This window comes from Tigriopus californicus, chromosome 10, assembly GCF_007210705.1.
Source record: "Tigriopus californicus strain San Diego chromosome 10, Tcal_SD_v2.1, whole genome shotgun sequence".
Classification (NCBI taxonomy): domain Eukaryota; kingdom Metazoa; phylum Arthropoda; class Copepoda; order Harpacticoida; family Harpacticidae; genus Tigriopus; species Tigriopus californicus.
Window position 1 is genome coordinate 6,556,140 of NC_081449.1, and position 15,852 is coordinate 6,571,991.

A 15,852-nucleotide genomic window follows, 5' to 3' on the forward strand; every position below is an offset into this window, starting at 1 on the left:
CACCAGTTCTCCTCGAAGGATTGCCCATGCTGCTTGACGATATCGAAAAGGATGGTCAAACTTCTCGTTCGAATATCGAGCTTGCTCTTGTTGATCACACATGAGAGCTCGAATAAAACCGGGAACCAACCGCGGATCCATACGTTCCCACGAGCTATTGCATGCTCATCTTGGTCTCCATTTACCTGGGAACTTGATAGACGCGGTCCCGGGAAGTTTTCGAATTGCTCTTGGTGGTTGTTGACGAATTCCGCACATTTCCGGATGAGTTGCAATGACTCCATGGCCACGTCTTGTAGCATCTGGTTGCAGGCAAATTCCGACAGACATTTCACGCAGTCCTGGAAAGACTCTTTCAGCACCAGCTTGTTGTCACTGATCAATTTGGTCACGATCCTTTGGGTGGTCTGATGACTCAAGGCCACGATGGACTCGACGTCATCACTAGCGGCCAGACCAAAGGTGGCGAAGAAGTTCTTCCATCCAGACTTGATGTTCTGACTTTGGCTCTGAATCATTTGGGAAAGACATCGGATGACCATATCGCGGATCTGAGGTGATTTGTTGTTTTTCATGATGAACTCAAAGGGTCGGAGGAAATCCTTTTGAAAATGGAAGTTCTGCAACTCGCCTTTCTCCAAGAACTTGAGCGACAACTGCTTTAACGAATCCACGGCGAAAAAGGAAACATTCTGATCGTCCTTGCAGCCAACCAGGTTGAAATGATTGCCCACCACGTGCCAAATCCTGGACCACTCCAGCCGGATTCTCTCCATGTTGTAGTAACTGATTTCGACCAACTTGATGAGGGAATACATCCGCACGTTGGTCTTCGATCCTATTTCTTCCTTGGACACATCACAGAGAGCAGTAAAGAAATGGACAATGGCGTTGCCATTGAGGTTCTTCGAGCCGGTGAAAATTCGATCCACAGCCACAATGATGCTCTGAGAATTTGCCTCGCTGGTCATATCATTGACGAGGTTCAGTCTGGCGTTAGGATCCATGGATCCATCCGATCCGTTCGTGGAGAGCGATCCCAAGAGTTGAGCATACTCGAGTTGGGAAATGCATTTCATGATATCAAGCCAGGAGTGCTCCAAGTAGTTGCCATCGGTATGAGCCACCGAGATGAGAGTCTTAATGGCTTCGATGTTTTTGGATCGCATCTCCTTCACGTTAGAATTCTCAGTCAGGAGGGTGAATCTGGCCAAGGCTTGAATGAAAGCGTTTCGCTCAAGAGTGAAATGGAAGATGTTGGCCAATCGAATGCAACAACGAATGCCCTCCAAACACAACTGGACCACGATCATGTCATCCGTGGATTGCAAACCTACGCTGAAAGTGGCCAGGAGCGGTGACCAGATCAGTTTGAACATAGGCTTAACATGGTCGAGTCGTTTGGCTGAGGTGAAGGCATCACATCGGCTACTGGCGGATTCCATGAGAGCACCAGCTGTCTGGGAAATGGATTCACTTTCCCGATTCCACAGTAAGGTCCGTTGTTTCAGATCCGTGATGACGAGCTTGTTATTGGCCAAGGACGTGCCTTTCATCTTGATTTCATTGGAGGCGATTTCGTCGTAGATCTTGCCCAGATACTCGGGTGGAATGTCTTCGCTATCGTTGATACCTTTGTTGTTCTTCAAGAACTCTTCCTTCGTCATCTTCTTCTTCACGTTGGAGCTATGGAGGTCCGTGGTGAGCATGATCACAGAATAGGCCAGGACATAGGCAGCATCGGCGGATTTGAACAGCTTTTGCGTGGGGTTGCACTCCACATATCGACTGGCAAATTTTTCCATGAGTCGATCAATCTTTTGGGCCTCGCCAGGCAGACGGAAATTGCCGAGGAAAAGCCTCAGGGCGGACACAAAGTCCATGTCGGCAAAGTTGATTTCGTCCACGTAGTAGTACATGAGCTCTTTGTTCTCCAGTTCCCCCAAGTATTCGCCGGCAGCGGTCTTATCCAGCCGGTTACATTCTTTATGGAGGAATATGGCCACATCCTTGTCAGCTTTGCCCACGATCCCATTATCCATGAGATATTTGATTCCTTTGCCAGGTTTATGTGAAAATAATTTGATCCCGTATTCGAGGACAAACTTTCTTTGCTTGACTTTTTCCAATTGAGTGGGGTCTTCGGAGGCCAATTCGCTCTCTTCGCTCTCAGTAGTTTCCAGATTGTTCTCCTTCTCGGTCAAATGTGGGTTCACGTACATCTCCTTGCACCACTCCACCATGCATTTCAAAATAAAACACAAGCACTCGAGGCACCGAATACGCATCTGCATCAATTGATTGGGCGTAGCACCAATCTCATAGGCTTGCTTGCCCTGGGCCAGTTTGGACAAATCGTCGACGAGGCGTTCAAAAATGTTGGCCGCCTCTAAATCGCAATCGTAGTTGACGAAGATGTCGATGACGATTTGGGCGTCATGACAAATGTTGCCAATCCCTTGCACGACCATCCACTTTTGCTCAAAGGATGAACTGGATGCTTCCAGGATATTCAAGCAAATCTCTTTGAAGAAGATCTCAATTTGGGGCTTAAGATGGACCCGATATTTGGTCAGGAGGGAGATGAATAGAGCCAAAGAGAGCTCAAAGACCTCACTCACATTGGACACACCGTTTTGAGATAAGGCCACACACAAATACGACTTGATGGCTGATACGAAAATATCGTTGTGTTGGAAGGCGTGACCACTATTTTGGAGAATACTCAATAAAAGTTCCAGTGACAGAATCTTGGAACGGAGTTCATGGGACTTGGGATCGGGCGTGCCCTCCGGCAAAGGCTTCATGGACAGTTTGCACAAAGAGCGGAACACCAAATAAGCGTCGCGCTGCATCATATTGCGATACATTTCCGGCGAGAGGAACTCGCGTTGGACCAAATTATCGACCAAATCCCATAAAATGGGCACCACCATCCATCGGGCCTCGTCATCGGTCTGGCCCTCGTAATGAGGAAATTGAACGGCCGAAGCTGATTCCATGGCACTGAACACATAATTAAGAATCTGACTCATGGTGGCCTTGGCCGTGGTCTGGTTGATGATATTTCGCGAGGCCAAATAGATATTATAACACGTGCGCACGGACAAAAGCAAGCTATTATCATGCACGCGCACATTGGACGAGGTCAAGATGGTCAGCAGGGCCTTCAAGACCTGCAATTGGATCTGCTCATCGGTGTGGGGCCCACTAAACGCATTGGCCACGGCATTCACCAATCGATCCTCCAAAGACGGATGCTGCGGCGAGACCGCGAGCGGCAAAGGCGTGTGGGAGAACCTCAAATGCCCGTATGCCACCAGCTTCTGCAGACTATCCAAGGCCGAAATGACCAGGCGGGCATTTTTGGTGGCCTGACAAGCCAACTCAAAAGGCCGAAACGTGCGTTCCACCTGAATCAAGGCCGTCGGGTCCAATTCCGGCAATATGGAAGATTTGACCGAGGATTCAGCCGGTCCATTGTTGTTCCCGGACTCAGATTCCGTCGATTCCGGATTGGGTCGAAGAGCCTTGAGATCGGACAAGGCCGTCTCGCAGGCTTCGCGAAGTTCTTGATATTGGGCCCGCTTGACGTCCTTGTCTTGGAGAAGATTCTCGATGGCCTTTTCCAGGAACAACATCTTCCACGATCCGGCATATAACATAGAGAAGAACCAACGCCTCTGATTGCCTGGGAGTCGATCTCAAAGCCGTCTAATCCCTGGCCTTGTTAGCCTGCATGATGTCCAATATTCAGGGAGGGAGTGGAGGGAGCGGAGGGATCCAATGATTTCGAGCACTAACACCACTGACCCCACTGACACACACGCACAATCTCAAGTGGATTCGTTCTTGGTCATCGAGATAGGCACGGATCCGACGGATGATGAGTACGCATGGAGGAATGAGAGGAACTAACCGACTCAACGAGTGCATGTGTATATCACGCCGAGCATGCCGATCATGGCGGACACGGACTCGAAGGCCAGCCAAACACCCGAGACCTTGAGACCACTGAAGCCACACATAGACTAAGCTGATGATGACAGAACTGAGTCAGCTGGCAGTCAGGCATATTGACTTTTCAGGCCAAACGGCCGAGTTCGAGCACAGGTAAGAGGCAACTAATGGAGGAACGAACGCCGGAGCGCCGAACTGAGACACGAATACTCAACTCTATAGAGTGACGGTAACGGAAAGATCACAAATCGCTTAAAGGATCTGAACTAATTGTGCATGGACTCGACTAGCTAGCTAGCCACTTCTGATCAGAGATGGCCAAAGTCGACTTTGAGAGAATTTATGCCTCTTTCTGCCACATGGTCGAAATGGCTTTTGATGATTTCTCATCCCTGGTTTTGGTTGAATAGCAAACCTGAAGGCAGATCCACAATTGGAAGCTTTTGTTGAAGGTTTTCTGCGCATCTTTGTATCCAGTAACGCTACTCAATATGAGATGGGATGACATCCGCCCATTTTTGAGCTAGGATTGAAGTCATATGTGCCTTGAATTTCTGAATTTCCTCCTCGTCACCCTAGAGTCTAGTATCCGTTTGTGATTGGTCCACGCCAGTGAAAGCTGATTCGTCTCCGATAGAATAGTTCTCTAGTTTTCACAACCTTCATCATCTCCCACAAATTGATCGTAACAGTGTTGAGAAACGTCGTGATAGGCGATCCACTCGCTCTCTTTTCCTGGGCATGGTGTACATTGACAGTCAGGGGCGTGTGCTGGAGGCCCGCCCCTGGGGCTTAGCCACCCTCACCGATGGCTTCTGGGGCCTGATCACCTTCATGAGTCTCTTCTTTCAAACCCTCATCAATCCCGACCTAACTAAAAAGGGCACGGGTTATTCGACCGATTATCGCTCTAATGGTGGTCGAGGACCGCCTCCCGCCGGTCCTCGTCGAAGATTCGGCGGATTCGGACCCGCCTCCGGGGGTGGACCTAGTCCCCCGCCCATGCGAGGCGGTGGATGAGGTTAAGCCGCACTTCTCGTTCAGCACACAGATGAGGTTGATAGAACCTGATTTGGAATGAGAAGTGAAGCTTTCTCCGTGTTTTCCCAGATGGGCGGATCCATGGGCGTTGGACTTGAATGACCAATTTATGAAGTGCCACGAGACAAGAATGGATCACATTCCCTCGGGGGACAGAAGAACCCGGATGATCAGCCCATTGTGGGACACTAATTATACTTACGATGTGAAAACTACCGTTTGACTATGTCAGAATCTTGGGTGAACTAAAATTATTACTGAAACTATGACTGACTTTTACTGAGGTGGGACATTTTTCTTTTAAGAGAAAATGAAATATGGTACTGAGCAACACGGTTTGAATATTATGAAAGGCCTGCCTGAATCAATAAACTAGAAGCGTTCGTTTCGATATCCATGCCTTTACCCATGTTAGTCAAAGCCGTAGTAGCGATTGAGAGTATATATGTATGTATATATATATATTAAATACTGCATTATTGCATTGATGTGGACAGGTCGACCAGGATTTTGGTGTACAACTCCTCTCTAGTTCGAGCCAAGACCGTATACATGAGATCGCTCAGACCGTCTCGCGATAAGATCATTCCATCGTGATCGGATCCACCTGCCGCCTTGAATTTCCGATAATTGTCCGCCATCCTGGGGGCTGGTCTATGTGACAACATCTGATAGCGATTGATGTCCGATGGAAAACGACAGATCTGATAACCCGAGGCCAACACCCGATTCTGGCTCAGATCATCGTCCTCGCCACCCCAACCTAGAGTGGGAAATAGTCATTAGACGGACGATCTGGAACCTTGAACTCTACGATTTTACCGAAGAAACGATTGGAGAATCCATTCACAGCCTGGAACTGGTCTTTAAGTATGGCAATACCTCCTCCAAATAACTGGGGATAGGGTAAGTTGTATCGGAACTTGTCCAAATGAGAGGTCATGTGTCGAGGTTGTCTCGTGCAAGCATAAATATTTCGACGATCCATGGGTAAGAGATCGACGTCGTGGAAAATGAAGCAATAAGCCTCGGATGTGGCTTTCAAGGCCTCTCGGAACCCGATGTTGAATAATTTGGCCCGATTGAAGGCCATGCCCGGCGCTTGCTCGATGACAAATATATCGTAAGACAAGTTCTGACGTTGTAAGAAAGGATGCATAAATGCCAGAAACTGCTGGAGATTTTCCGGACGATCTCGATAGGGAATGACCAGAACTGAATGAAATCGCGGGATACAGTCTGGAGGATTCCAGCCCCCTCCTTGCTCAACAGGGAAGGACTTGAAGCCAGGATGAGCGAGATGCTCCAGATTGAGTGGGCATTTGGATTGAACTTGGCCCTCATCGGGCAAGGCAACCAAAGATGGGATGAGATCCTCCTCCTGAATCACATGATGGTCAAAGCTCACCGAAAAACGGCCAGGGTGGATAAAGACGATCAATGTGAGACCCAAGCCCAAATAAGGCCACGGATTGACACCGAGATCCTTGAGACATTTGTAGTATCTCATGCCACCCAAAGATGTTTAAAGGAATAGCATCAAAGGAATAGCATCATAAATGCCACCATGATTTCCTTTGTTTTGAATTGGAATAGCCCTCTAGGAACAAAACAGAAAACTTTTGAAAAGAAGAGGGAGATAGTCGAAACATATTACTACTCGCGAAGGGAGAATCGCAAAATAAGCTAGATCATGGGATTGAATGAGGCAATTGGTACCATAAATTGGTTCGAAACCGCTACCAATTTGTACACAAATGTCACCGACTCTAAAGAATGATAAAAGTTGTTTGACTGGCCCTTTGAATTATTCTACCTTTGGCCCATTGTTCTGTGAATCGCTTCATAATGTAATTGATTGACAAATCTACATTTCTGGATCAGGTTTAATTTCGACCGTGAAAACACCTGGATACATTAGTTAAAAACCGAGCATGGCATTTTTCGGATTATGGGCGATAACAACCACCAGAGACGTGAGAACAGGTCCCGACAGTCCCAGAAAACAAAGCTATGGGAATCAGATCCCTAACATACACGAAAACAAAACAAGCACGGATTAATTAACATGGACAATAAACTTAACGGCTTTCATATTGTGTGGGTTGTTTTGCTCAGTGTTGCTCAAGCGAGCTAAATCGAGGTAGATGTTCATCGGATATGTTGTGCTTCTTTAGGAGTTGCTCGATTACCTTACGGCACTCCATTTCCAAATCTTCCTTCATTTGGGGGACGTTCGCGTGGACTTTGCGACGCATTTGACTCTCAAGTCTTGAGATGAGCTTATCGATAATCATGGGATTGCTCACCAAGCCCAATTCAAAATCAATGTTGTCATCATCACTATCCAAAAGTAGAGGCTGGATAACCGAACTCACGTTGTGAGGGAGACTCTGGACTTCCGGCAATCGTTTGGCATGTACAGCTTCCACAGGGGACAGGATAGGGTTGAATTCCAGCATGGAAAATGAGTCCAAGAACCGGGGGTCCAATTCTGCGTCACCCAATCCAGAAGTGGAGGAAAAAGGCTCGTGCTCATCATCACTATCTGTGACGAAGGAGACCTCACTAATAGTCTCAATCTTCGAAGGGACTGAGGTAGAGAATACAGAGGGTGACAACGGAGGAGTGCTAGAAGTGGCAGCCACGGGGACCGGAGGGTGGAACAGATATTTACATTCGAGATGAGGTCGCATCTCTTCTTTCTTGCTTTTGCTAAAGTAATCCACGGTCAAAGTGAGCTCTCCCCGCTTCGGTTCATAGACGAAAATATCGGATAGGCTCTTGAAGTAGTGCAACAAAGCCGCAGCCATGTCGGAATGGCCAGTCATAATCTTCAGGACAGAATGAATGGGTTCTGATCGCTCGTAGAAAGCGATCTTGATGTTGAACATAGGCCCATGGGCGAATTTGGCGAAAAAGTAGATGAATAGTCCTTCCACCAAGAGATGGTGCAACTTGATCTTGGCTTCGTTTTTGTCCATGATCCGCTTGATCATTACTCTCTGATCTTCCAATTGGAACAAATGGGTGCTCTGAATCAAAATGGCGGCCAGATTGAAGCTTCGCTTATTGTTTGCATATCGTCCATTCTCGGCGGTTTGATTGCAAACTAATCCTGAAATGCTAGGGGCCATGACTTCGTTCAGATCATGATGAGGACATGTTTCAGACAACTCTACCAAACGAGATATGAGTACATCCAAAGAGAGCTCCTGAGCTTCCCAGTAACTGCAGAGGGCGTGGCAATAGGTGGACAAGTAATCCTCCATGGTCATGATCCTATACAAGTACTTGGCAGCTACGAACTGCCAATTGAATCGCTGCAGGAGATCAGTCCACATGCCCAAAGCGGTCACGGAAGCCTTCGTCAGATCCTGGTTCCACGCAGATTTCCGTTTGAATCGAGCCGCCCACGGAAGGGTGTGGCTCGGGGCGGTATCCTGGGGGGAAGCGTCAGATGATCCCGACAGGTCGGGACGACATGGGGGCTCAAGAGATGATGAATTGGTAGTGGCTTTAGCGCTGGGATTAACTCGCGCATCTCGACGCTTTTCTACGTTCAACTCGTATTTATGGCCTTTTTTGTCCACACCAAAAATGGACGGACCGTTGAGTACTTTCTTCAGGTCTTCAAAACGACGGAACTCGATGAACCCGAAATTAAACGTCGGATTGCGGGTCGATTCGAAAATACACACATCGTTGGTGGGCCCAAATCTGAAATGGAATGGCCACGATGATTTGTGGTCGGGCTAACTCGGGCAATTCGATAAACAACAACCTACTCGCAGAATATATCTAACATTAGAGAGATCGCAATCAATTTAGATGTTCTTGTTGGTGAATAAATAATTCAATTTGGGACTCCTTTAAATGCCAAGAGTCGCTCTTTAAAACCGAGACAATTTTTCATATGCTCAACGATAATGCCCTGGCTTGCTTCGAGTGTGTATTTTCTTCCGCTCGCTCTACACATTTTTAAGGGCGCCTCAACCAAGCGACTCTGGTTGACTAGACAGACCGATGATTATCATCGTCATCGATCGTCTTTATTATCGGGTTTGAGTACCTTCCTTCATGTCTCCCATTTTTGCCTTCATAAATGATGTTTTTGTAGTCTATCCGCTTCACCCTTCTACATATTAAACCAATCTAGCTTCGAACTGATCGAAATTCCCAACTATGACACCGTACACCGAAAACTATAAAGCGGTTGATCATGTCTTAATTGGCCTCACTTTCGGAAGAGCTTGGTGATTTCGCCCGCAGATACGTTCCGCGGAATAGCACCCACAAACAAGTGGTTATCCACGTTGAGAAGCGTCTTGCGTCCAGTCTGCGACGAAGACGACGATGATGAGGTCGTGCCACCCGCACTAGAACGACTCGAGCGCAATTTCTTGCCACATCGAATCAAGGGCTTGGGCGAAGAGCCAGTCATTTGACTCAGGGGGCGTGTCTTCACGCCCGGAGTCGAAGGGCCGCCGCGTTGGCGCTTCTTCCGCGGCCAAATGAAATCACGGCAATCCGTGTCACTCAAATCCTCGGTTAGAGGCTCATTCCAAGCCGACACGCCCTGCAAGAGTGGTTGGCTATTGATCACACCCACGCCGCCGCGAGCCCGGCCCCCTTCGCGTTTGGCGGCCTGACGTTTTCCGGGGGCGCTCATGATGCAATCGAGAGCATGGTTTGACGATGATTACGGGATGATTTTTGTGGTAATGTTCAAACGCCAATTGCCTTCAGAGAGATTCCCCGAGATTGAATGGCTGAAAACGGACGGGAATCACCGGAATTGCAGAACAAACAGACTGAACTACTAACGGGCATTACGAGCGTTGCCAAACCACCAAGAGCTTGGAGGCCAAATTCGAGCTTAACAGTAGGCGATTGGAAAATATCATTAACAATAACAGACTAGAATCAGTCAGGCAAGAAGACATTTGATGGCCCATTTAAGAGTTGGGGGTCATTTGCTTTTAGCGTGGCCATTAAATGCTAGAGGTACCCATTACGATATGGACTTAACTTTCTCCTGGCTGTTGATTGAGCTATTTAAAGGTAACCAAGATTGGAAATTTGGCAACGCTACACAAGACTCATGGAGAAAGTCAGAATTTGTGGCAAGTCTGTGGGAAAAAAACCGGTTTGGAATTTGTGTTTGTTGAGCTCATAGCGAGTTGAAAGCAGGTTGACAAGATTTCGATGGACAGAGCTAGATTTGACTGGATCGATGAGTTTTGGACATGACTGTGTTTTGTTGTTTCTTGAAGAGATGAATTGTAGCAAAAATATTAGTGATGTATGGATAATGATTTGTTGTGGGAATGCTTTTCCATTTTATGATGTGTGTTGATTTGAAAAGAATGATTTTATTGATACCTACCAAATGCAAAGAGGGAATTGTTTGGAGGTGCTTTTACTGAGAAATCAATGTCAACCAGCAAGGTGAAAAGGCAAGTTAGGGTAATCTCCCTAAAATCATAAATCATTCGCTGAATCATACTCCTGATGTTTTTTCTGTTAGACCTTAAAGATGGGTATTACTTCTTAATCTCTATATTTCTACTCAATGCTTTGCATCAATCATGATTTTGTGCATTGTGGATGCTTGGTTGTCCTTGCCTTGAGGTGTCATATGGTTAATTTTGCTCCTCATTTTCCGATATGCTCTTGCTCGGAAACTTGTCAAATGTTTGTGTGAAGAGGTCAGGTTGAAAGATCATTATTACATTAGCCTTGAATCAAGTCCTCCGTCTCGCGCTTAATACGTGGATTATGTGTCTTCGATGCCCTTGCCCATGCGGTCGTCCCAACCGACCTTATCGTCCGTGGACCTTGCTTTTGGTCGTTATCTTATTTGGAATGGTGAACCTCTCGCAAGCTCAATCTGGAAACAACTTGGCTGGCGTTTTGGGTCTTCCGGGGACCCGCTTTCCTCCCAGGCAACAATTTGGATGCGAATGCTCTGATTTCAAATGGAACTCTCCTACCGGCTCTATTGTAAGTTGGTGTGCAATCACATTGGTTTATTCCATGGTTTACGTGAAACAATTTACCCTATGTTTTGGAATCTTCAGGTTGGCAATTGCATCACCCGTGACAGTGCAGACCGAAGACTGTTCTGCTATTTGAATCAACCTAACAATTGCCCGGATGCGACACCCTCTCGGCAGTTCTGTAACATGGCCGTGACCAAAATAGGATGCGCTGGAGGCGGCGCCACACCTTTCTTTTCTCGGCAAGGTCAAAGTGCAGGACGATTAATGCAAATGGTCGATGAAGAGGATGATGATGGTATTGGTGGACGATCATTAAATCTGGAAGATTCTTCCAATGCCCTGCCAACTGATGTATACTAAATTTTATGAAACTACAGACTCTATTTTAGTAGAAATACACGAATTTTAAATTTAGAGGCAATTTATTTTCCAACATTGGCTCAATCCTTTAACTGCCAAGTTTTCAAAAATTAAAAGCGAACGAGAAAGGATCTTCTCCAGCTGAACTTTTCTTTTCGGAGCCATTTGTGTCTATGCCTCCAAAGATGGAAGTAAAATCACGCCCCTCCATGTTGAAGTTGCTCGCTGACGCATTGCCATCATTGGCCCTGAATTCGAAGCCGGCAAATTGAAATTCCTTCTCTGATCCAGAAATGGGTTGGTCGCCTTTCGCAAACTTCATCGAGTCGAAGTCATTCGTAGATTGACTTGAATGTTTGGGATCTTCGGGCTCCTTGGAACCAGACTGGAACGATTTGTCTGGTGAAAGGGAATTTGGTGCAGGGTTATGAAGTGGTGCGGGTGAATTCACTTGCGGCAGTGGCGACTTGGTGTTCGTCAAATTAGTCTTCGGCATATTCAGCTTCAAATTCAAAGGAGGAAAATTCGACTTGATCGTCGCACGCAGCGCATCTCCCATGGGTCTCATTGGAAAGATAATAGGAACTGCGGGCATTGAGCCTAATTTGCTTGTTCGCGGGGGATTGAGTTTAGGAAAAGCAGGTAGGGACAATTTTCCAATGTTTGGGATCTTGTTGGCGGAAAGCGAGGACTCGGTTTTCGGACTGGGAGTGGCAGCAAACAATGCTGATAACGATGGCCTTTTGGGAGTTACCTTGACTTTTGCCCATTTAGAATTTGGACTCGGTTTGGGCGTTCCCTTTCCATAATGAGTAGTATGACCAGGGGTATTGTGAGAAGAGTCGACAACCCTGGACGACAAATCTATGACTTGTTCGGAGGTATCCATGGATTCGGGTGGCTCCAGTTGTTTTGCTTGTTCCTGTTCTTTCTGAAGCGACACGGAACACGGTTGGACTGAAGATTCTCTAGGTCCCCGATGCCTGTTTTCTACCTGAGCTTGAATCTCGTCGTTCCAAATCTGATCTAATTGAGCTCTTTCCCTATCCAACGCTGCTAACTGGTCTTTCTGACCCTGATGCTCCATCCTCAAATTGTCCAGATCAATCCTCTTTGCTTGATGTCGATTCCAAACCTCTTTCTCAGTTTTAATCTCTTCACGAATCTTTTGAATGGCATCCAAGACTTCTTCTATTTCCTCATCTACAGAGGCCACATTTCTCTTCTTGGTGGACCAATATTCAAACTGAGGATGGCCAGACCAGACTGCCATACTTTGAGCCAATCTGTCACGCTTCCGCTTTAGACTTGTCTCCAACCGCTCGATCTCGGTCTCTTTCTTGGCCTTCAAATCCTGATTCTGTCTTTCCAGTTCCGGTAACTTGGCCTGAATTAACCTGAAAATAGCCCCATGCCCCATTAATATCCCTAAAATGGCCAATATCATAAAGATAATAACACCCGTACCTCATATTATTCTGCTTGGCTTGAGTGGCTTGGTCGATCCATCGGATTTTCTCATTTTCATCATGGATAACCCGATCTAACTCCTCAACTTTTAGGCGGGCATCCCGGATTTGCTGATTCTTGTCGTTCAATTGGGCTTGGAGAACGGCATTCCGGGTACTTACCTGGAGTATTTGCAATTCAGAGTCTCTTAGTTGAGCCTCCAATTCCTCCAGTTCCTTCAATGCTCCATGGAACGACATCGTTACGGGGGAACAAAGGGAACGCAAAGGATCAAGGATTTATAATCCACTTTAAACCAGTTTTTGAACGGCCACTGCTTTCGGTTGGTTACAGCGAGCCCATTTCTGGCCTTTTTGGTTTTCGTCTTGTTAGGCAGCCTCTTTCAAAATTTCTGGATAGTCGAAGCGCTAAAATTCAATGAAAGACAAGGTATCTGTTGGTTCAAAAACTCAATATTGCACATTCAGCCAAAGACAAAAGAGAATATAGACGATTTCGGCAGATGCAAGGCGGCAGATACGGATTGCTTACCACAAAAGGAATTGCAAAAGTTTCTCAAAAATCCCACGACAATTATAAGTATCTTGTTACATTTCTGGACACTTTGCAATAAGGAAAAACCAACATTCCTAGATAGAAGAATAAATCATATGCAACCATTTCATCACTTCATTCACCAATTCCTGTCTTCGACACATTAATAACATCTAGATTTCAGCTATTGCATACCAATTTTTTTGTTTAGTATTGAGCAACCCATTTTTTTCATTTTCGAGTCGCCCTACTCAAGGACGGCTTTACCCTGGTCACCCTAAGAATTGACAGCTGCGAGACATTGATGGGGCTCGATTTCAAGTAGGAACGTGCTCTGACTAGTCATGGGATCAAATCAAATTTTAAATTCAAGGTTGCCAAAACACTTGGAAAGTGAAAGCACCAGCCGATTCTAATGTAATGTAAAATGTTAAGTTTGAACAAAAAGTAACCCTGGTTTGACGGAAGAAAAATCAGGGTTCTTTTTTAAGCCTAACTAACCGGTTTACGACATTCCACCCCGATTCCACCAGTAATGTCATATGCCATTGCAACCTCCCGTGATTATTTATTTGATCCCCATCAGTTGCCCTGACCCAATGTAAAATCTGAAGTGAAATTGTCTTTCAAATCATTGTGTGACAACCCACTTAGTGGCCCACCAACCTCACTACCATTGGGTCGAACCATTTCCAAAACTTGGCCAACTTGAACCACCCCCTCAAACTGGATGAGAGCCGTTGAAAAATACCAAATCCAATATCCTCTCATCGTTAGTTCCACATTTGAAAACCTTGTATGACCAGATCTAGATAAAGCTCAAAAATGAAAATGAAGAGGACGGCATGAACAATCTTTCACAGAGGCCCGTCCATCCTTATTTCCCAAGACTTGGCCATCCAAGATCAGAGCCCTATTAATTATCATCGGGAAATGTGAATGCAAGTAAGCACCCTAGGGAGCTTGATATGGATTCCATAAAAACTGAGAAAGAGGTAGACCTCCATGAAGATGTTGATATTATTGACAATTAACGTATAATTCCGGGCACAGAGAATTTGCGAGTGAGTGTGTCTTATCTGCCTGCCTATTGGTCTGCCATCTGCGTAAAAGAATATCAATCATTGATTTCCCTTGAAAATGTCCTTACATGAAAGAGCCCAGGACATGGCAAACCAATAGTGTTCACTCCTAAGACTATACATCTATAGAGTGCTTGTTGAAATTGTGAGGCTGACTTGGCAATCCTTGTCAGTAAGCTGTAATTTTGGCGCTCTCGTCGCATCAGTTCAGCTGATGCCAAAGCCAACTTAGTGGCAAAACAATTCTGTAGTAGCAAAAACATCAAGGGAGAGTTTTACATTGTAGTTTAATCCTATCCGTGGTCCATTGATTGTCAAAGTGAGTGGTCAATGGAAGCACAATATGGTTCCCAAGAGGGCGTGGGATCGAATCCCGCCTTCAGAGAAAACCTATTCACCAACCAAGGCCAAGGAGGCTGACCCAGAGGTCAACTTATCCAAAGTGCAAGGCCGTCTATCCATCTCCTGATATTGGCAAGTGAGTCCTCTTCAGCCAGCTGGGGTACCTCTAGACCTGGGGAATTTTGCCCTCGGATTGACCAAGAAGACCTTTGGACTGGAAGAGCCTTGAGAACCAAGTGAAAGTGCTGTTGGAAAAGTAGAGAACGCCACTCACCAACAATATCCTCATTGAATCAACTGGATATCATGGTTTCATCTCTCTTGGTGATGCTGTGGGTTCCATGACCAGCGGCCCAATGAAGATTGGTCTGTTTGAAAAAACATTTTAAACCCCACCACCTCATGACCACTCGATCCCATCTGTTATGAGAATCCAGTCAAGGACTTTGGCCAAGAACGAGTTTTTGCCGGCATGAGAATAAGGTGCCGTGAAGATACAAAACATGGTCTTCCAGATCTGGCAAATTGAGATTTGAGGCCTTATAAAAAGAGCAATATCTTCCCAGACCTACCGTCAGCTTCCAAGACTTAGACTCAGATGGCAGCAAGGCTTAATCATGGACTAGAGATTTGGAATGTGAATGAAGGCAAACACTTTTTATCTCCTAAACCCATCAATTTATTCAAAAGAAGCGCGTTGAATGATTGCAAGATCTTGTAGAACAGATTAACTTGGCCAATTTTGAGCCCAAAACTATGTTTAGGGAACTGGTCAAAGTTAGACAGTAAGCTCGAAATAAAACTCTAATTTTCGGCCTCTTGGTCTGCATCATTACCTTTTGACAACATAACATTGAAACGAAACAGTTTACTTGCAGCAACTCTTGGTCATGTCCGATTGTAAAATGTATATAACTGTATGTGTAAATATCTTATACAAAAAGAGATTAAAGAATGAAGTGGTCAGTCAAGACTTATCACTAGAAAGTGACATCACAATGAATATGACTAGGACTGGTTCAGTGCACATGAAATAAGTGAAGATGGGAATTGCAGAT

The 15,852-nt window shown here is 45.9% G+C and overlaps 6 protein-coding genes across 6 annotated transcripts in view; 2 read left to right on the forward strand and 4 right to left on the reverse strand.

The window, feature by feature from the left end:
- LOC131889410 (brefeldin A-inhibited guanine nucleotide-exchange protein 2-like) overlaps positions 1 to 3,995 on the reverse strand; it is a 5,125-nt gene extending 1,130 nt beyond the window's left edge. Inside the window, exon 1 of the mRNA XM_059238506.1 lies at positions 1 to 3,995. This exon is cut by the window's left edge and continues 1,130 nt beyond it. Within this exon, the coding sequence (XP_059094489.1) occupies positions 1 to 3,665 (3,665 nt within the window). The 5' untranslated portion in view covers positions 3,666 to 3,995.
- A 580-nt stretch (positions 3,996 to 4,575) lies between these two features.
- LOC131889415 (selenoprotein K-like) lies at positions 4,576 to 5,267 on the forward strand. Its single transcript, XM_059238512.1, has one exon. The coding sequence runs from the start codon at positions 4,702 to 4,704 to the stop codon at positions 4,978 to 4,980; it is 279 nt and encodes a 92-aa protein (XP_059094495.1). The 5' UTR covers positions 4,576 to 4,701; the 3' UTR covers positions 4,981 to 5,267.
- A 158-nt stretch (positions 5,268 to 5,425) lies between these two features.
- On the reverse strand, positions 5,426 to 6,606 carry LOC131889413 (beta-1,4-galactosyltransferase 1-like). Its single transcript, XM_059238509.1, has 2 exons — positions 5,824 to 6,606; positions 5,426 to 5,764 (listed from the first exon to the last, which is right to left on the reverse strand). The coding sequence occupies exons 1-2, from the start codon at positions 6,509 to 6,511 to the stop codon at positions 5,478 to 5,480; spliced, it is 975 nt and encodes a 324-aa protein (XP_059094492.1). The 5' UTR covers positions 6,512 to 6,606; the 3' UTR covers positions 5,426 to 5,477.
- A 263-nt stretch (positions 6,607 to 6,869) lies between these two features.
- LOC131889411 (uncharacterized) lies at positions 6,870 to 9,678 on the reverse strand (the record flags this gene model as incomplete). Its single annotated transcript, XM_059238507.1, is given in 2 exon segments — positions 6,870 to 8,721; positions 9,243 to 9,678. Coding segments are annotated over 2 exon segments (2,037 nt in total). The 3' UTR covers positions 6,870 to 7,115.
- Positions 9,679 to 10,709: 1,031 nt separating this feature from the next.
- On the forward strand, positions 10,710 to 11,420 carry LOC131889414 (uncharacterized). Its single transcript, XM_059238510.1, has 2 exons — positions 10,710 to 11,007; positions 11,085 to 11,420. The coding sequence occupies exons 1-2, from the start codon at positions 10,783 to 10,785 to the stop codon at positions 11,364 to 11,366; spliced, it is 507 nt and encodes a 168-aa protein (XP_059094493.1). The 5' UTR covers positions 10,710 to 10,782; the 3' UTR covers positions 11,367 to 11,420.
- LOC131889412 (ELKS/Rab6-interacting/CAST family member 1-like) lies at positions 11,410 to 13,211 on the reverse strand. The gene is made up of 2 exons (XM_059238508.1): positions 12,834 to 13,211; positions 11,410 to 12,763 (listed from the first exon to the last, which is right to left on the reverse strand). Exons 1-2 carry the CDS (start codon positions 13,073 to 13,075, stop codon positions 11,470 to 11,472), a joined length of 1,536 nt encoding a protein of 511 aa, XP_059094491.1. The 5' UTR covers positions 13,076 to 13,211; the 3' UTR covers positions 11,410 to 11,469.
- Positions 13,212 to 15,852: the final 2,641 nt, after the last annotated feature.

Excerpts from the sequence above, each read along its gene's own strand:
- LOC131889415 (XM_059238512.1), top strand. The coding sequence starts at position 4,702 with ATGGTGTACATTGACAGTCAGGGGCGTGTGCTGGAGGCCCGCCCCTGG.
- LOC131889413 (XM_059238509.1), bottom strand. The coding sequence starts at position 6,511 with ATGAGATACTACAAATGTCTCAAGGATCTCGGTGTCAATCCGTGGCCT. Across the intron at positions 5,765-5,823 it reads ATTCTCCAATCGTTTCTTCG|GTTGGGGTGGCGAGGACGAT; the intron begins GTAAAATCGTAG and ends TTCCCACTCTAG.
- LOC131889414 (XM_059238510.1), top strand. The coding sequence starts at position 10,783 with ATGTGTCTTCGATGCCCTTGCCCATGCGGTCGTCCCAACCGACCTTAT. Across the intron at positions 11,008-11,084 it reads ACTCTCCTACCGGCTCTATT|GTTGGCAATTGCATCACCCG; the intron begins GTAAGTTGGTGT and ends TGGAATCTTCAG.
- LOC131889412 (XM_059238508.1), bottom strand. The coding sequence starts at position 13,075 with ATGTCGTTCCATGGAGCATTGAAGGAACTGGAGGAATTGGAGGCTCAA. Across the intron at positions 12,764-12,833 it reads GCCAAGCAGAATAATATGAG|GTTAATTCAGGCCAAGTTAC; the intron begins GTACGGGTGTTA and ends GGCTATTTTCAG.